Source organism: Manis pentadactyla, chromosome 2 (assembly GCF_030020395.1).
Source record: "Manis pentadactyla isolate mManPen7 chromosome 2, mManPen7.hap1, whole genome shotgun sequence".
NCBI classification, from domain to species: domain Eukaryota; kingdom Metazoa; phylum Chordata; class Mammalia; order Pholidota; family Manidae; genus Manis; species Manis pentadactyla.
This window is the reverse complement of record NC_080020.1, coordinates 114,420,815-114,441,773: the sequence shown is the minus strand read 5'-3', so window position 1 is coordinate 114,441,773 and position 20,959 is coordinate 114,420,815. Positions and strand designations below refer to the sequence as shown.

At 43.2% G+C, this 20,959-nt stretch overlaps 1 protein-coding gene across 4 annotated transcripts in view; it reads left to right on the top strand.

The window, feature by feature from the left end:
• Positions 1–20,959, top strand: part of RAI14 (retinoic acid induced 14) — a 133,468-nt gene that overhangs the window by 73,509 nt on the left and 39,000 nt on the right. For 2 of the 4 annotated variants that reach the window (XM_036884897.2, XM_036884893.2), the window contains exons 1-2: positions 5,313–5,439; positions 5,562–5,692. In XM_036884897.2, the coding sequence (XP_036740792.2) occupies positions 5,386–5,439; positions 5,562–5,692 (185 nt within the window). In that variant the 5' untranslated portion in view covers positions 5,313–5,385. Of the gene's footprint in view, positions 1–5,312; positions 5,440–5,561; positions 5,693–20,959 lie in introns of those variants that run through there. The other 2 variants (XM_036884895.2, XM_036884896.2) reach the window with 1 other exon arrangement.

Below are 20,959 nucleotides of genomic sequence, written 5' to 3'. Positions count from 1 at the left end.
CTGTGGTTAGCATTTGCACAGGTTCTGGTTGACGACAGCCTTGCAATACTAATCAAAGGGAGCATTTGTTGAACCTTAAGTGAGGCCAGGCCCTTCCCCCACCATAGCACCCCACCCCCATCCCATAACTGGGGTCAGAATCTCCAGGGTGGGGCCTGGCAGTCTGCATATTTACCAGGTACCCCAGTGACTCTCATGACTGGGAGATACTGATCAATTGATTAAGGCTTGGCTCCTTAGCTGTGAAGAGATTCTGAGAAAGTGTACCTACAATAAAAATCTTAAAAGATTGGCCTCAGAAAAGTTAAGGGAGTTGGATTTGTTTAGACCATTAAAAATATCAACATGATTAAGTAGTTGTTTGCAAAGGAATGAAAGAGTTTTACAAATGGAAAAACAAGTATTTGCTAAGTCAGGAGAAATTGAGGTTAATCAAAAGGAAGAATCTCCTGCTAAAATCAGCAACAGATGCTGAGATTGGGCACCACAGGGCTAAGAAGTAAAAGCTGTTGTCAGTGCCTTCAGGGAGCTGAAGACAGGGAAACAAAACAAGCTTGCACTGATGTAATATTTCATCAAGTCTGGACTGTGGGCTTCAGTCAGATGAGTAGGCAGGCCCTTCAGGACTTGCCTGAGGGGAGGAGCAAAGAGAGGTCAGCTGGAAAGGCCTGAAGGGTTGGAGCTGGGCCTTCAAAGGAACTCTTTCCAGAGGCCGATGGGAGGACAGAGCATTCTAAAGCAGTGGCATCCAGTGTTATTTATTGTGATTCCCAGGGGAAAATAGTATGTTGCATCACCACCCAGGACACACATACATACAAAGCAAAAATTTCATAAAACATATAACTTCACTAAATATGATAAACCTGATATTTTATATATTTTTTTCTATTTCATTTTTTCAAAATGTTAGGTTAACCCATTAATAAGTTGAAAACACTGTTCTAAGGGGACCAGGAACCCAGTGTAGAGGCAGAGCTAAGCCACCCTGGAGTGGGGTGCTGGTTAGAGGAGGGGGTTTTCTTGGGAAACGGTGAGAGGACGTATTGCTGAAGTGATGGTAGTCTCCAGGGGCTTTCCACGATTCCAGAGTATGAGGGAATTACTTTGGGATGTTATGGCAAAATTTCAAACTCACCAGTCTTACGATCTACTTCTTACACAAAACACTTCAAATACCAAATGTGAGGGATTTTTCTTCATACCCACAACCAATTCTCCTACTCTCCCAATACCAACTGGGTGTCCAGTGATTTGATTTGATTCCGAGACTAATGGCCTGGAGGTAACCTCAGACCCCACAAGTTAAGGGCTTGGTCCCACAAGATGGTCCTACTTCAGATGCTGATGGCAAGTCCTGGGCTCACTTTTGACCGACCAGCCCCCAGAACTCTAGAAGGTACTTTACTTATTAGTATAGTATAAAGAATACAACTCAGGAACCACCAAATGGATGGTGTGTGTGTACATGTGCACAAGTAAAGCTTCATGCCCTCTTCAGCATCACCCACCCATCACCTCCCTGTGTTCATCAACCTGGAAACCCTCTCAACCCCACGACTTAGGAGTGATTTAGAGGTTTTTATAGAGTCTCCATTACATAGGCATGATTGACTAAATCATTGGCCATTGGTGATCAACTAGATTGCTACCCTTCTCTTCTCCGCAGAGATAGGGAGTGGGTGGGGGAGTGGGGCCTGAAGGTTCTAGCCCTCTAATCACGGGCTGGTTCCTCTGTCAGTCTTCATCCTGAAGCTCTCTAGGGGCTACCAGCCATCTCATTAACATAAGCTCAGGTCATGTTGAGAGGGACTTATTATGAATAACAAAAGATGATCCTTACTTCTCTTGCTCAGCAAATTCTATGGGTTTTGGAAGCTCTGGAGCTAGGAACCAGGGACAAAGACCAAATACATATTTCTTATATCACAATATCACTACTTACCTGACTAACTTTACCTTTGGACAGTGGGTTGGCCAAGATAACTTGCGAAGATTCCTTTTGATGTTTGGATTTCAATTTGGTACCACTTAGCAGAGGGATGGAGGTCAGAGGAGAGGAAATTGCTTCTGGTTTCTCAGGAGCAATGACATTAAAAGTATTTATTAGACATCTGTTTTGTCGTTCTTGTGATGAGCCATGGAATTTTTGAATGTAGCAATGGATAGAATGGCTTTATAGGAGAAAATACACGGCATACCTCCAGCTTTGGGAGAGGGAAGTGATAGTACCTTGAAAGCCATGATTTTGGAAGAAACATGATATGGCCGCTTGTGAACGTCAGAACTCATTACTAGTATGACCAGCAGCTCGGCCCAGAAAAGAACTTTCTTACATTTACATTAGCTTGGCTCCCTGCAGCGCTGGCCAGCAGTCGGCATAATGTCCTTCACCTTTGAAGACTCATTTTTCAGAATCCACATGCCTGGACTAGAGGTCTGATTGTACCTTTCTTGGCCTCCACTTTTACTTGTGAGAACTTTAACAGTCAAACCTTTTCTCTTCTCAGTTTCCAACTGATGTCTCCTCTCCCCCAGCCCCTTCAGGTTTGCCCTTGCCTTCCCACTTTGTTCCAGACTGTTCTCTTGGCTCAAACTCTGAGGCCAGTATGTATACCACCCATCTTTTTCCTTCTTGCTGCTAACCACGAACCAACCCTACCCACCCACAGGTTGAATGGTGTTGCGGATTATTTATTAAATGTTTGTGTGTTATATAAGATCATATATCAATGATATTTCAATTTAAAAAATAGTTGTGTGTGGGAAGCCTTGTTCTCTTTGCTTCATCTGCTGTGAAAGAAAATGAACTTCTGGCCTGCATTGAGGAGAGACTCCAAATAAAAGAGGAGAATTTTAGACCTCAAGAGATGGGCCATTGACCTTGTCCTCCAAAATTGGTGGGTGGGTAGGGGGATCTTTATGTTCTGTAGATATTGAACTCCCCAAATATCCACGTGGAACTAATTTTAGGGTACTCCTGCAATCAAATTTTTCTCTATGAGCTGAGTGCCTTTGCATCACTGAGAAGAAAAATCTTTTCATGTGCCTTTCTTTACTTAAATGCTTTTAATCATGTCCTCTGAGATTTAATATCCTTTTGATCTTCCCAATCCAGTTTTAATTTGGTCAGTTTAAGTTAGGGAAGGATTTTAAAGACAGCGCTAATAATGGAGCTTTGCGATAATGTAAGTTGCAACCATTGGCCCTAAATGTACTTGAACTCTTGTTTTGGCTTGTCAAATGCAGTCTGGGGGAAATAAACTTCAATCTGGTTCTTGGTATTTGCTACATTTTTTGCTAACTAAAGCTTCCTGTTACTCTAACAAATGCTTCTGCCTGGGGCAATATTTTATTGTATTCCCCTTTAACAAATAGGAAGCCTATTTTAACTTGTAATTGAAGTTAAAATCTACTGTCTTCTTTGTGTGAATAACTGAATTGTTATGGGAGAAGTATGGATGACCTTGGCCCAAACACATTCATTTTTTATTAACAATACATAGAGAAGTGTCATATAGAGCTGTATAGCCACTGGCTATATACAGAGAGCTACTGGCCCTTGAAGTCTAAAATTAAAAAATTCAGTTCCTCAGTCAGACTAGCCACATTTTCAGTGCTCAATATCTGCATGTGACTAATGTGGTATTGACATTGTGGGCTTGCTGATTATTGCGGCAAGGGGGCTGGTCCTGTGCCTTGCATCATGTTCAGCACCCCTGGCCTCCACCTGCTTGAGCCAGTAGCTCTCTGTAGTCATGACAATTGAAAATGTCTGCAGAGCCTGCCAAGTGACTCCTGAGGAGCTGGATCAGCCCTAGTTGAGAATTACTGGCCTACAACAGTACAGATGTAGAACATTTTCATTATTGCAGACAGTGCTTTTCTAGAATAATTCCTAGCAAAGTTTGCTTGGGGTATTTATAGATGAAGCATTTCGAGCTTTAGAGGAATCACAAGGGTCATCCAGTTCAAAGCCTTGGGAAACTGAGGCACAGAGCGTTTGGGGTGACTTAAGGTCCATAGCATGATAAGTATCAGTCTGGAATTCTGGACTTTATGTAGCCTGGAGGACAGACTTCTGGTTTTCATTCAACTTACCTTGCTCTTCCTGTGCTCTCGCATTTTGTGATGGCCGTGGGGGAAGAGGGAGTCCTAAGAGATGGGAGTGGCCCAGTCCTGAGACTCTCAGAGAAGCAGATTCCTTCTGTGCACTCTGGGTACACCTGTTGTACCCCTCCATGGCCTGTGGCTTTCTTCCAAGGCCCTGTCCTAGGCTGGGGTCAGAGGGGAGTCTGGGACATCTCATAGATCCACCCTTGCTCTGTGGAGGGCAGAGTCCTCCTGGGTTTCTCAGTTCCATCAGTGCAGGGAAACCAGGGAAACATGCTCCTGGGCCTATAAAATTCCCCCCTGTTAACTTTCAAATCCCCAGTATTTCCTCTGTGTGCTTCTTTGTAGTGACCCATGACAAAGCCTTTAATATGAAATGCCAGAGGCGCTTATCTTCAGAGGTCATAAGGAATCAGAGAGCTCTGGAGAACCATCTATAAAAAGTTTTGGGGAGGGAGGAGGAGGCTCTGCTAGGGTGGTGTATCCACAGCTGAAGGGCCCAGAATGTAGGCTTAGCTGGGGAGCTCTGAAGGGCAGGCCAGGCCTGGAGTGAGCCTAGGGACCTTGATGTGCCCTAGGATCTGTTCTCCCTCCTTTAACCCTATATGCCTCATTTGCCTCTCAATGACTCTGCTTGAGTCACTGGTTTTATTCTCACTCCTCTGTTCCAAAGTGTTTAATGGCTCCCTGCTGCCTTTTCTCATGTGAAATTCCTTAGTCTTGTACTCCAGGCCCTTGGATCTTATATGGAGATCCTCTCTTTACCTTGTAAGAGAAAAACTACTTTTGGTGCACATGAAAGCTTTCCAGCGTGTTGTTTGTAGAACTGCTCTGTGGAGCTGGCAGCTGGTGGTGGTAGAGGCTGTTCAGAGCCGTTTGCTGTTTCCTAGCTTGCTCAGGAAGAAGTTTTGTTTCAGTGATCCTTTGTTGAGTTGGTAGCCTGGACAACCACTTAAAATCAGTGTACAGTTCAAAAATCAGGGCCCAGTAAACAGGCCAGAAGAGTGGCAGTAACAGCAGACGGATATGTGCGCATATGAACCCTCACGTAATGAGCTGTTAGCCAGTTTGGGTCTGCCACACAGTGGGCCCAGTGTGCTGTGGACCAGGTCAAGGGCCAGTGTTCTGAGGAGCCAGCTGTCAAGTTTAGCTAGAAATAAGCTAATGTGTAAACTGGCCTCGAGGTCTTTTTAGGTTGCTTCATCTTCCCAGTGTCAGTTAAAAGAAGTAACTATTTCAGAGTTTGGTGACCAGCTGCTATCTGAACTGTTGATGTTTTCTTTTGGGAAGCCGGCCTTCCTGAGTGTCTCCACCATGAAAGGAAAGGTATTTTTAAAGTTGCTCACTTGGGGACAGGAGGGAGGAGCTGGGAGAACCGAGGGCCTGCTGCTCAGCCTGGCCATGGCCTCTGTTGTTCACTAGCTCTGCGTTTCCCCTTTGCTCCACAGACCAATGAGTGGAACAAGAATGATGACCGGCTGCTGCAGGCCGTGGAGAATGGAGATGCGGAGAAGGTGGCCTCGCTGCTGGGCAAGAAGGGGGCCAGTGCCACCAAGCACGACAGCGAGGGCAAGACCGCGTAAGCTAACACGCTTGGTTTCTAACTGGGCCAGTTCTGGTTTTCTCAGTGTGTTCTCTGGAATCATTAGGATCTACAGGAGAACTTCCCAAGTGCCTTTTAAGGGGACTCTGTGAAATTACTGTCCCCAACCTCCCCATGTTAAAATATGTAGGAGGATTTTTAATCGAGTTCCTTTCTCTTTCGGTTCCAAATTTCACATGGGCTCTACTTTGAATGACTCTTTGTTACCAGGTCTAACCAAAGATTTCACCAAATAAGAAATAGCACCAAGATTGCAACCAGCTGATAGGTGGGAAGTGAATTATATCCTGGATTAGAAACATCATGAAAGAGAGAAAATTTTTTCATAACCCTCAAACCTTACTACTTAATATGATTATTTCTCTTCAAACTCCTTCCTTAACATAGATTGGTAATGACATGAGCAGGATAAATTCTGCCTAATGATTTGCCATATGTTGGGCTCTTGCCTACCATAATTAAAACTGTGTATTTGATTAAATACTGGTGTGGGGAAGTGTGTACCTATTTATTTGTTTATTTGTATCCATCCTTACTCTGGTCATACTGTAGAGAGATCATTGACTTTGGAGCTAATTAGACTTCTTAACTGAACTCTATCACTTACGAGTTGTGTGGTCCTTGAATCTTAATTTATTCATTGTAAAATGGAGACAGTATTCAACTGCTAGGGTACTTATGAGTATAAAACAAGATACTAACTTTGGTTGTGTGTCCCCAGCAGCAGGCTCTGAGACAAGGACTGGAGTGCAGGTAGTGTCTATAGCCAGGAAGCAAAGTAGGCACTGAAACCTATATAGTGTATTACTGACAGGTTAGTGCTCTGGGCAGCTGGAGGACCTCTGGGAATCTATTTAGACTTAGAGCAGGGGTTAGCAACTATGACTTGTTGTCTTTGTAAATAAAGTTTTATTGGAATGCAGCCAAATCCATTCATTGAGCATTGTGCATGGCTGTTCTACCCTGCAAAGGCCAATTTGAGTAGTCCAGACAAAGACTGTATAGCTCACAAAGCCTAACAGTTATATTAACTATCCGGCCCTTTATAGAAATAGTTTTTAAACCCACGTTTAAAATAAACCTCAGAGTTCTTCCACCCAAGGAGCAAAGAAAAGGGTATCCATTCCTGCTCTGGAGCACCTATAGCTACAGAAACATACGTAAGAAGCCGGCACAGTACCCAGCCCTAGTCGGCACTTGATCAAGCCAGTCCCCTTCCCTTCTTATCCTACCTGAGTGGTTCTCAATCCTGGCAGCCCCTACTTACAATCACTTGGGGGTGCTTTTAAAAAATATTGATTCCAAGCCCACCCCAGATGCTCAGAACCACTTGGTCTGTGGAGAGGCCCAGGAATCAGTATTTTTAAAGGTATCCCATGTAGGTTCAACCAGAGAGAGCCATCATCTAGAAATTAGATTGATGGAGCAGTAATGAGAATAAAAGGTAAAATTTCAGGGGAAGATTGAACATCACATTTTAGCAAATTTTGCTAATTAAACCCTCTTCCTGGTACCCATTAGATCCCATAGCATAGATGGCAACCCTGTTGTCTCGGGAGCTGTGAGATAGCTTAAGGGGCTGAGCACTAGCAGGGTCCTTGCTAGCTGGAACACAAAGGGAAGAAGGAATTGGTCTAATTATTTCTAGCCGGGTCCTCTCAGAGCTGGACTTGTCCCCTCCACCAGCTCCAGGGTGAGCTCCCTGCCATCAGCCTCGGCTTGACTTCCCACCTCACACAGGCCTCTCCAGGGGCTCTGACTTGGGAGTTGGACTCCCAGTAGTTGGTGGGCCTGGATTGTTCGCTGGTGTTTTGTTGAGTCACTTGCCTGCTTGGCAACATTTATGTGACGTTTAGTTCTTCTTGACTCTAGATTGTGATTTCCTGGACAGATGTGACTGTGACATTGTAGTTCACCGCTGTAGTTACATCACCTAACCCACTGCTTGACTTGTTGTAGATACTAAAAATTAGCTGTTGAATGAGTTAGTGCAACTTTTCCCAGGGTGCCACATTTGTCAGTGCTGTCTCAGCTACAGTGGCAGAGCCACACTCCCAAACCTACCCTGAGACTTTGGCAGTAGACGTGGTGCTTTTGGGCTACGTCTTGTTCTGAGACAGCTTTCTTGGCTCATACTCCTCCCAGCCCAGCTTTGCACGTGTCTGCACAAGACAGTCTACAGCCAGCCCAGACAAATGGGAGATGTTTCTGATCATTTCATCTAAGACAGTACTATCACCAGAAAGAAGATAGTACATGTAGATTAGCAGTTTAGTCACAGCTTGTTCATCTTAATATGTTTGTACCTTTTATAGGTTTAAATGTTAATAAAATATTTGTTGTGTATAGACTAGACAGCCTGAGTTATTTCCTATTCTCTTTATTGTGATACAGTGTACATAACATAAACTTTACCATTTTAAAGCATATGTGTCAGTGATGTGCGGTACGTTCACAGTATTTTGGAACCATCATCATCTATCTAGTTCTGGAAACTTTTTGTATCCATTAGGCATTGCCACAACTTAGCCTACTCTCCCCCTCCCTCTGGCAACCGCTAATCTGCTGTCTCTATGAATTTGCCTATTCTGGGTAGATTTGATATAATGGAACCATACCATAGAGCACCCTTTGTCTCTGGGCCTCTTTCACTTAGCACAGTGTTTTCAGGGTTTATCCATAGCATAGGTTGAACCACTACTTTATTCTCTTTTCACGGTAGAAATGCACACAGCAGTTATATAAAAATCACCACCTCCATTTTGCAGATGATAAAACCAAGGCTCATGTGATGAAGCTCTCCCTGAATTAACACTAGAACCAGTTCACCCTCTACTTTTGCACTTAGAAGTCCACTATTTTTTCCTTCAATGACATTAATAGAAAGTTAGAGGAACTCTTAAGAAAAAAGGAGGAGGAGGAGGAAATAACTACTTTTTCAGGGCAAGGTTTTCCCTAAGTAATCATCCATTAATATTTAATTTTTCTGCTTGGAATATTCTTTTTGATGATTAAAATTAACTATAAGAACTTAACTTTCAAAGCCACCATGAAATTAAATCTATCTGGCTTCATATTTTCACTGCAATCTAAATGGTCTTAGTATTCAGAATGAGGGGGGTGGGCTGTGCATTGGGAACCACCTCTCTTGTCCCTTTGGTACCATGTAATCATGCAGGGCCAAGTGTCCTGTTGTGACAGTGAACCTCAAGCAGTGTCTTTCTCCTGGCTTTAGCCTTCTCCCCTTTGGAGGTCTGCCCTTCTGTATTTGGGTCAGCCTAACTTGCGCGTTCCTGTGTGAATACACATGTGTCTCCCTCACTCTTGAAGTTGTCTAAAGCTGTGGAGACTTTTCCGTCGTTCCTGTTCTTCCACGTGCATTTGATTAGGGAGCATGTGAATGAGGAACTTCCTAGGAGCAGCTCTGAATCCGTGCGTGACAAACCAGCACAGTGTGTTCCCTCTGTTGAAGCTCTGGGCTCCCCCAGCCCCGTAGAGCTTGCAGGGCCAGCATCTGTCTGTGGACGTGTATGGGATGTTGTGCATTTGGTTCTAAGGGTAAGGCCAGATCACATACTTGAAAGTTAGATCCTTGACAGGACTTGGCCTCATTCTCTGCCTCTTTGTTTGGGCTTACCCTTTGATTTATACACTCCCCATATCAAAATTCGGCTGGAGGCCTATTTTCTAGTGAGCCTTTGTGATAACCCACTTTGTAATTTTGCTCAGTGAGGTACCATGCTTCCCCACTGCCAGATGGCCTGGAGTCCTGATTTGGGCTCTCAGGCTCCTCCCACGGGCGCCTGCCTTCTGCTGGAGGTGGGGCTGCGGCTCCTCGCCCTCCCCTCGTGTAAGAACATCTGGATGTTTGCCCAGGTTCTATGTCCAGCCCAGAATCCTTCCTCCCTGATGATCTCAGGCCTTTTTTGACTTTTCTTCTCCTTGAAATACTGGGATCTTGATTTAGAACTTGCTGTATTTTATTGTTTTTGACAGAACAACAGAGAAGTCTACAGCTTAAGAAAAATCTGTTTTCTAAAAGGCTTAGAATCCCTTACAACACAGGGAGCTCCCTGAGGACAGGGCTTCTGTGATTTTTGTTGTGGTGTTGGTCTCTCCCACTGCTGCAGGAATGGAAGAGGCATTCGGCCTGTATTTGTGGAAATGACTTTTCAGCACAGTTCTTACGAAGGAAACACTTGTTCTGTTGGTAATAGTATCTCCTGGGTAAATTAATTAGGAGTCAGCTTGGGTTCAAGAAGAAAAGCACGATCCTGGTGAACGGTGCACGCTGACACTTCTCCTCCAGCTTCCAGTGCAATTTAAATAGAGAAATACTCGGCCTTTACTGCCTAGAGAGCCAGATGATCCAAAAGACTGGGGCAGCAAAGGCAGCCATCTCAGCAGACATTCTCCAGAACGTAAGCCAAGGTCAATAGCCAGATGGGTGGTTTGGTAATTCTTCAGACTTTTCTGTTTTTTTCTTGGCATGTTTCCTTCAGGGAAAGATAAGAAACTTTGTCTGAAAGTTTTCTCCCTCTGAAACCTCTCAAAGAGGGGTTAAAAAAAGGGAAAGCACTTGAATGGCTGGAATTCATTGAAGAAAAAGTGAAAGAAGGGTGGTGTCGGGGGTCAGAAGAGAATAAGAGAAGAGAAGGGGCTTTCCAGCGTGTTCAGAGTCATGGCTGCAGGCTGTGTTTATGGAGTCAGGGTGCTTCCTTCGCCCATCTGTTCTCTTTCCATGGGGGAGCTGAGGGAGTGGGAGGTATCATTGCCCTAAAACCTCCTGCCACAATGAACGGTCTAATTGTTTCAAGATGGTTTCCCTGACATTTAGATGTGCATTTAATTAAAATTATGTATGTTTGTCTTAGGAACAACCAGACTAAATAAAATCACTGCTGGGACTATAGTATTTGAAGAAATACCACCCAGGCGTGTGTGTAGAGACCTATGTATGTCTGTTTTCTGCATACACGGCCCATGCTTCAGAAACCTGATCTTTTTGGCTTTGAAAGCAAGAATTTGTGCATGTATTTTTAGGTGACTCTGTGGAGCTTAACTAGAAAATAGGGGAAGTAGTCCTTGAATTCTGCTAATCAGTATGATAAAGAGGCTTCTCCAGCTGGTGGCTTATTGCATTCTGTCTCTTCTTGTTTACTCAGAATAGACATGTAGCAGTTGAGTCTTGGAAATCAAGTCATTCCAGCTTTCTTTCCATATGGCTGACAAATTTATTTACCTAAAACTACTATATTCATTATGTGTAACTGCAGCCTCCACCTCCTCTGCAAAATCACCTTCCAGGCAAAAGCTCCCCAGTCTTTTCAAAAACCTATTGCTATTTGACAGAGGGATAAACTGAATCATATAATTGCCATATAACATATCTGTTTTTGGTCACACAGGTTTTTTTAAAGTTGCTATAACCTCTGTTCCTACCTTGCAAATGTGTTTAAATGTTTGTTTCATTAATCTGTCAGTCAGGAGGTACTCCCTGTACCCTAAATGTTCCCAACTCTATTGTAAACACACAGAAAAGAGAGGGAAAATCCAGTCCTTGCCTACAAGACACATGGCGCTTAGCTGAGAAAATGAGAACAAAGAAAGTACTGGAGAATACTTAAGTGCGAAACTATAAAATACTAACCATAAGGGTTCAAGAAGTGAGGAGAAGGTGAAATGCTGGAGTAGCTAAGAATAGCTTCCTGCCTGAGGTGTGACATAAGGTGGGCTGGAAAAACGGATTGGGAGGATTTGGGTGGGTACAGGGGATAAGAGAGAAAATGTAGGTGTAACAGCATGAGTAAAGGCCATCCCAAATTGAAAAGACCAACAGTGACACCATGGTCATTGTTCCTTCCCTTTGAGAACTTACTGCAGCAGTTCAAGTCCAGGACCTCACTTGATACTAGATCAGTGGCTCTCTGGCTCTCAACTTGACTCCCATTTAGATCCACCCAGACAGCTTTGAGATGTTATGGGCAGCACCCTCAGGGATGCCTATTTAATGGTGTGGGTGTGCAGCCTGGGCATGGGGTTTTTTAAAGCACCCAGGTCATTTGAGTGGTCAGCCTAAACTGAGACCCCAAGTTTCTTGGCCCAAAGCTTCCCAGCGGGTTTTACCCCATGATTGGTTACAGGCGGGCTAAGGACAGCCCAGGGAGCCAAGGGGAATATTTGCCTAGCACATATGCATGTACATATGTGAGTAATGCTGGTGCATAGAATAACATTAAAATGAAAGGTAGATATTGGATTGAAGTAAACCATGTTAAAGTAATGTAATTCACAGGTTTTTAGAGGGAAACAGTGTTGTATGTTAAAGCTGAACAGATGCAGTTGCAAAATTGTGCTTTAGAAGGAAGACTAGGAATCACAGAAGTGGTGAAAGTTGATGAGAATGGATTTGGAAATTAAGCACTACATGGATAATATTGGTGGGATCACAGGATTTTTCATTTTAAAACCGTTTTCCAAGCTGGCTTGAAGCATGTTGAGAATGAAGGATTTAGACGCTCAGATGGGTCAGTGCTGCTCAGGGTTCCTGCTCTCTGGCTCTGTCCCGCCCTCCGGCTCTCTGGCCTTGCCCTCCCCTGGCTGGACTAACCCTTGCCTGCAGAGGTCAGGAGGTCCTGGGAAGTGTAGTTTGCTGTGACAGAGAGCAGAGCAGGGACGGAAGGGCATGGATGTCAGCACACTCAGGCAGTGACTGCCACTCAGTCTGACCCTTCTAGATGGGGCACCTGGAGCAGGAGGTTCTCACGCTGACAGCAGCCACTCCAAGTGTTGAGGTACATAAGATCCCTTAGCATGTGCCTGTCCTTCAGAAACACTCCTGCTTCCTCTTCTGGGTTCCTGAAATTCATGGCTTCCAGAATACCACCACAACCACTTACTCCTGAGGATCTTGGGCATCGTCTCTTTCATGAAGTCTCTGATTTCCGAAGTGGGTGGACTCACCGTTGCCACTGCTCTTCTTAAAACACCTAGGACTTGATGGGTCTTGGTTCCCTATGTACTGATCTTATCCCTATTATAGACTATCAGGGTTAGAGCCAATCTTACCCAATTAATAAGAAAGGAATTGCTATTAACCATGTTAATATTGAGTGCCCTGACATTGGGGCACTAAATGTGCATCATCCATTCAACAACTCATTCATCCTTTCACCCATTGTAAAAGACTCTGTGAGATTTCCTCGAGTATTTCTCATCTGATGCTCTCGGTCACCTTGGATGGAGCACTTGCGAAAAGGAAAGTGTGGATCTGAAAGGTTCAGGAATTAGTACAGATCACCCATTCTAGGCTCTAGGTACTAGACCCTGGGGGTCTGTCATGTGTACAAGAGACAGATCATTTAGGAGATTTCATAATGCCAAGTGCTATTTCCAGAATGCATTTATAAAACCAAATGTTCCTGAAAAAAAATTCTCAGCTTAAATGTCATGGGGTTTCTTAGCTCTGAGTACATGTTCTTTCATCTCAGTGTATCCTCCCCCTCGTCCCCAGGAGATCTCTGTCCCCCCAAGTAGCACTGCTGATTCCATTAGCATATGGGCACTTAATGAAAAATAAGCCTATTTTTTATAGCCTTTACATTTCCTGTTGCCAGTCGCCTTTTATTATATCTATCTGAAACATTTAGCAGGCCAAAGCAACCAATGTTTCCATTTCTCAAACTTTCTGCCACCTTACTTCCCAACAGATGCAGTGATCAGAGTCCCTATTGCAGATGCTTTTGAAATAGTTCAAAGCCAGGCAGCTCCCTCATTTCTCTGCCTGAGGGGATTTGTCTGTGCCTGTAGAGGTGAGTCCCGCTGGCAGAGTAGAATTTAGCTGCTTTTCAAGGCTTTTCTAACTCGAGGCTGTTAGAAGTACTGCCTTCCTTACCCTCAGATCATAATCTGAAATGGGATTCCAGATCTTTTAGGGTTAAGGGTCATCCCACTGAAAATATAAATACTCAGTGTGGGCTAAGCCTCATTTGATCTCAGTGACCTCATTAGAGTTTAGATGTTGCAGCAAGTTAAGTGCCATCAAACAATTGACAGACTGGGTTGGAATCATGGACTTTTAGAGCCGGAAAAGACCTCAGTGATCATGTGTATAGGGACCAGATGGGTAAACTGAATCCAATGAATTTGGGTGACTTCATACTTAGGGATGGCAGAGTTGAGACCAAAACTAAAAAATGCTGGCTTTAGTTCATACTTCTTCTACCATGTCAGTGGTTCTGAACACTGACCATGCATCAGAATCACTTGTGGGGGCTTATTTAAATACAGCCTGCCGACTGTACCCCAGTCTGGGCAGGGCCTTAAGAATTTGCATTCCTAACCAGTTCCCTGGTGCTATCCATGCTGCTGGTCTGGAAAACCTACTTTGACAACCACAATATGATAGGATGTTGGAAAGCAAAATCAAGCTTATAACGTAAAGGACACAGCTCCTCTCTTAAGATCTTACATTAGAATCTGAGAAAAACATGGTTAAGCCATTTTATGGGGGTAACTTGGTTTAAGGAAACTCAAAATAGAAACCTCAGGCTAAAAAAGTAAATTCAACACTAAAGATTTCCATTATTAAAAAAAAAGTCACTTCTGCATGCTGGGAGAACACAGTAGGTAAGGCAAAGTCTCTGCCCTCAGGGAAGGTGTAGTCCTGGGGGTGCAGACAGACAGGAAACACATGCTTCATCCCTGTCAGGTGCGTTGAAAACCATGAAGAGGCCAGGGGCCTCTGAGCAGACACTTTGCCTGAATGGAATGAGGGGCTAAGCTGTGCACTTTTCTGGAGCTGCCGTCCTGGCAGAGGAACAAGGCAAGGGCCCTGAGGTGGGAAGGGCTGGATGCGCCCAGGGAACAGGAAGAGAACTTGGGTGTAACGGGAGCCAGACCTCCTCATGTAGCGCCCGGTGGGCCCAGGAAGGACTTTGGATTAAATCCTAATTCTAAATACTTAATTTACTGTATTTGTTTTAATGAGACTTAATACCATTCTTCCCCTTGTGAAAGATGTCTTACAAAAGGACTGCAATTAAAGTATAGGCGATTTTAGGTGTTTGGGAAATGCTGAAGCTCTCCAGGGACTGTGGAAAGCTGGTTATTATCATGAGGTGTTTCTGAGGCTCACTGACCATAGTGACCCCTCTTTTGGGAATAAAGGGCTTTAAAAGGAAAAGAGGAAGATGGGGGTTTATTAGGGAGAGAACGCTGTTAGAGTCAGGGCAGTGAATTCAAGTCCCAATGCTTCATGTTTCCTAACCCTCTCTGTGCCTCAGTGTCCTCATCTGTGAAATGAGGACTTTAGTCTGTTTTAAACCCTCTGGCACCTTCTAACACTCTGGAATTCTGGGCATGGCTCATGCTCAGGGTGGGTTGGTGTATGGTCATTTCTTGATGTGGTATGGTGGTCTGCTTGGTTTGTGGAGTGAAAGAAAGTTGAAGAGACAATGGAAGGAATTGGAGGCCTGATGGTCGTGGGCAGCTTTTTCACTCTTGACCTCTTTGCGGTTGTAGTGAAGGGCACAAGAGTTTGGTTTGAGTGAATTTTTCTATGAATGAATATGCGTAAAAGATATTGAAGTCTACTTAAAGTAGCCTTGTGAGTTTGTCCTCCTTCGAAATACATTGGAGCTGGTGGCCAGAAACCAGAAGGTTTGTGTTCGTTATTACTCAGGAAGATAGGAGGAACTTGCCAGGCCACCACTCCTGGGCTTTTGAATAGCAACACTGTGAATCCCCTTCAGGTTAGGAGCCTTGAGAAATATCCCAGCCTTGTCCTGAGATACTTGTTTTGGGAAGGTTTGCACAACTTGCTGAGTGGTTTTTGTAGGAAACAAAACCTCTGTTGCAGGCTCTGTTTGCTTCTGCTCTTGGATTACATTCTTACATATTTGAGAGCATTGGCAACCCAAACCTGCCCCAGTGAGAAGACTTTATTTGCTTTTTCACCAAAAACTTCCTTTTTTTTTAAGAGCAGCACAGCCAGTAAGTTATAGTACATAGTGTTTCACCATTTGCAGGGGGATTTACCAAATAGTGCAATTTCTCAGCATGGTGGTGAAGGTCCAGCTCTGCAGGCAGAATGCCTACGTTAGAATCCATCCTCCCCTACTTACTAGTTCAGGGACTTTAAACTTCTCTGTGCCTCAGTTTCCTCCTCTGTAAACTGCAGGTGATGATAGTTTTTCTCCCATAGGCTGGCCAGCAGATGTGAGGTAAAACATAACAAGGACATTGTGTTTCAGTAGGTGAGCTGCTGGTATCATTAAGGATGATGTTATTTCATTGATCTCACATGATTTAGAGGTGAGGCAAAGTGAAGCATAGCCACGGTGACACAGCACGGCGGCACACCCAGCCCCCCAGGGCCACTTGCTCTCCTCTTGGGTTTGCCACGGCACCTCCAGCTGCCACCCAGCTGCTGCACTACTTGGGACATCGAACGAACGAGTTGACCTCTTGAGGGAGGGGGAGAGAGAGAGATTAGGAGCCACAAAACCCTTAGCACCGAAACCTGGGTGACAAAAGCAGAGAAATTCCAGATACTAATAAGCAGCGAAGGGATCAGAGCAGTATTATATAAATCCTTGGGCTGCGCTGTCTGTGCCCGTTAGTTACCTCTTTGTAGCGGAGCCCGGCTGAGTTTTATAAGCGAGGCTAAACATTCCTTATTAACAATGAAACTTAACACAGCATGCATTCCTTTTTGGTGGAACGTATCCATGAGATTATTTTTAAGGCCAAGGGGATTATGTTTTCAAAAGAACTTTGAAAACAATGGGTGCCTTGGAAAAATGATGGTGTGAGATTCTTAGCTTGCCCTCCATTTAGAGCAATGGTTCTCAACCTTTAATGTGCCTGTGAATCAGCTGGGAAACTTGTCACACACAGCTTTTGATTCAGTGGGTGTAGGGTGGGAGCTGAGAGCCCGCATTTCTAACAGGCTGCTGGCCAGGACTTTGGGTCTTGAGGTGCTGTCACTTCAGCTACACTAGAATGTGGAAAGCCACCCTGCTGTATCCCTGCTATGACCTTGTCACTGGGCCCAGGGTTATTACAGGAGTGGACCAAAGGTCTTTATACCTCTCTCTCCTCCAGTGAATTCTTGACTTGTGTAAATGAAGAGATAACCGAGCTGACAAAAGCTCTCATGAGCTGTATAAACTCTTGAATGACTCGCCTTTAAAAGGAAAAGCCACACTTCTTTAAATTAGGAGTAAAAGGCCTCACAGACGTGAAACCAAGGATGTTCTGAATTTGTTTGCATTTACTCTTTCCCATTCCTTTAAGGGTAAATTTCAGCTGATAATGAACTGACATAACTGCCTCAAAGGTTCATTAAGAAAGACATGTTTCCCCTTTGAAAAAATTAGGCTGTAATTAAAATTTCCGTCTCTTAAATTAAAATTTGCCAGACAATAGCAGGTCTTGGCTAGTGTGTGGAGAAATTGGAGTCCTCATACAACAACATTCCCCAGTTGTTGCTAGGGAAGTAAAATGCTACAGCAGCTTTAGGAAATAGTTCAGCAGTTCCTCAAAGAGTTGAGTGGTTATATGGCTCAGCAATTCCACTCCTCGGTGTATGCCCACTAGAGTTGAGAACTGATGTCCATGCAAATACTTGACCATGAATGTTTTAGCAGCATTATTTATAATAGTGTTTCAAACAATGGAAACAACCCAAATAGCCATAACTGATGAACAGATAAACAAAATGTGATCTCTCCATAAAATGGAATATTTATAAGGAAGGAATCAAGTACTAATACACGCTACAACATGGAAAAACCTGAAAACATGCCAAATGAAAAGCCAAACACAAAAGACCACGTATTGTATGATTCCATCTATGAAATGTCCAGGACAGGCAAATCCATACAGACAGAAAGTAGATTATCACTTGCCAGGGGTCAGAGGGACATGGAAACAGGGAGTGACTGTGAATGGGTACAAGGATATTTTTAGGGTGATGGAAGTGTTCTGGAATTAGATAGTGATGTTGGTTGCACAGCTTTGTGAGTATACTGAAAACAACTGAATTGTACATTTTGAAATGATAGATTTTTATGGTATGTGAATTTTATCAATGAAAAAGATTAAAATTCACTCATGTTGCTTCTTCAGTCCAATTTAATAGAATTATATTTCAGCTTTATATACATTTGTTTTTAATGGTTTATTTATCACAGTTTCTCAACCCGGGCACTACTGGCATTCTGATATACTGACGTTATTGACTTTTTGGAGTAGATGGGTAATTGTTTGCAGTGGGGAGCTGTCTTGTCCATTAAGGGATGTTTAGCAGCATCTCTAGCCTTGACACAGTAGATGCCAGTAGCATCCACCCACCCTCCCACCCCATGAATAATTAATAATATCACCAGATATAGCCAGTTATCTCCTGGGTGAGGCAAAAGCACCCCCAGTGTAAAACCACTGGTTACTCTTTTGTCTTCTACTAAAAGCTGAGATCCATGAAGGATTTGTTAGATTCACCATGTCTTTCTCAGTGCCTGGCACATAAATACCTTAGTATCATACTGAATATACGGGTGAAATAATATATCTACCTGTGGCAGTACTTCTAAAAATATACAAGAAATATGTAGAGACATTTCAAAACTATCCCATACTTGGGTTAGTTCCAGTGCCCTAGAATTAACATTGTTAAAAATACTATCTTTGGGGGCTAGGGCTGTGGGGGATTCATCAGCCTACTGCTTTGCCTCTCCTGACCTCACCCCAGTCTGCAAACTCTCTTTATCTAGGGGTGTGCCCTTTTACCAGCCAGCCGGCACACAGGCCACTAGAGGCCACCAGCCATGCTCTTCATTAGTTGTGTGCTGCCCTGGGGCCCCATCAGCTCCTTAAGTCTGAGGGAACCCCACAGATGCCCACCTGCAGGCCAGACAAAGGGCGGCCCCCCAGCCCATCAGCCACCCTGGACTGCCACTCTGAGGATGCCTACATTTACCAATCACCACACAAGAGAGGAACCCTACTGACTGTCATTTCAAATCCAGGTTCTGTCTGTGACTCATCATGTTTTTCTGTCCAACTGGGCCCAACTTTCCACTTGAGTATCTTATTAAAAGTTGGCTCTGCTGCTTGTTCACATTTAGAGGCTAAATACTAATGACTTGCTGCTGCCAAGCCCTGCTTTGGGGATTACCGCTTCTGTGAAAGGTGCCAGAATGCTAGCAGCTCAAGTGTGGGCTTTAGACAAGGCTGCTCTTGGATGGTTTTTGTCGTCTGTGACTGTCTACAACTTTGTTCCCAGGTTTCCGTTCAGTGGAAGGGCACATAGGTTTTATTCTTCTCTCTTTTTTTTTCTTTCTCTTTCTTTCTTGCTTTCCTCCCCCTGTTTCTTCCTTTCCTTCTTTCTTTATTTCCTAAGCAGTGGTGGTTCTGATTTAACTTCTTGAGCTTGTCTGTCTGAACTTTGAGACAAATCCTTTTACTAAGCAGTATGTCCTGGATCCTGCCTTGCCTTGTGTTGGTGAGGCCATAATTGGTAGCATTTTCGGGGGTGTTTACTACATGCCTCACATTTTGCTAAGTGCTTTTACACAGAACTCATTTATTCCTCGTATCCCATTGTACAGATGTGGAAACTGAGAGGAACCCTTGCCCAAGATGACACACCAAGTGGCAAGCACGCCTTCAGACCCAGGTAGTCAGTGCCTTTCAAGATTACGCGCATTACCTCTCTGATACGACCCTTGCCACGCTGTCTCATCTGATTACATGTGTTTGTCCTTCCTCTAAACTCTAAGAAAGCTACTATGTTGGAAGTTTTGTTTAAATTCTTAAAGTCATGGATTAATATTTGGAGAAAGAGCCACATTTTGTGAAGTTAAAAATCTTAAAATGATTGGATTGCCAAATTAAATACACACAAAAATAACAACAGTGTAATATTCCCACCTTGCCCTTCAGCACAATGGCATTTGCTGCACTCTGCTTCAGAGCTGCATCTAGGCTAACAGGGGAAGGATGGGAGAGATAGGTAGGATTCTGTCTCCAAGCAGCTTTTTCTCTGAGAAGGTTAACAAAATGGCGTGGCTTTCTTTCTCTTGTTTTTTGGTTGGTTGCTGTTCAACTGTAAGATGACTGAATGTGTAAGTTGTACTGTAATGTAAAGGAGATGGGTTGTTAGGGGGTTGATGATAGAATCATTTCATTGTCTAATTTGTGTGTTGTTTCTTCTGCACATGTACAGATTTCATAAAAACAAGACAAAGCTAAATCACATTGACTGTTTTTATTTTTCCTTTCTGTGGTTATTGACGTAACAAACTCAGGTCATAGACACGATGTCCCTACTTAGGTAGTAAAATGATTTTCTGACTAAAATTCTATGGCAATGATATATTAGATAAAAGAGGATATTTGAAGGAGTTAGAGTGATCAGTAGATACCAGAATGACTATGTCTTAATAGTTATTCTTTCTTATTTTATATTTCCTCTTTCTAAATCTAGCCCACAGACTTTATGTATAGACTGTAGTATGGAGTAACTAGTATATGGTATAAATGGAGAGGGTATAGAAAATAGTACAGGCATACCTTAGAGATATTGCAGGTTCAGTTCCAGACTGCTGTAATAAAGCGAATATTGCAGGAAAGCCAAGTGGATTTTTTGGTTTTCCAGTGAAAATAAAACTTAAGCTTACACTCTACTATAGTCTTTATTAAGTGTACAATAGCATTATAACTATAAAAACAATGCCTAAACCTTAATTAAAAAGTATTTTATTGCAAAAAAATATTAACCATCATTTGAGCTTTCAGTGAGTTATAATCAACTGATCACAGATCACCATAACAAATATAATAATGATGAAAAAGCTTGAAAAATAACAAAAATTACCAAAATGTGACATAGACACGGAGTGAGTAAATGCTGTAGGGAAAGTGGTGCTGATAGACTTGCTCAACTCAGGGTTGCCACAAACCTTCAGTATGTAAAACAATGCAGTATCTTTAAAGCGAAGTAAAGCAAAGTGCAGTAAGATAAAGTGCCTGTATATGGTATTGAAACTTTTACTAAACCTTTGTTTACTTCTAATTCATTGTTTAAGGACCTTGTTATTCTGTGGAATATGCTCATAGAACTTAAAAAGGCTTTCCTGATTTTTAGAATACAGTTGTAGCATGTACAATGGTATGTGCCTATAAGAGTTATGGATAGCATATTGGTTATTCTTTCAAGACCAATTCCACAATTTAAAA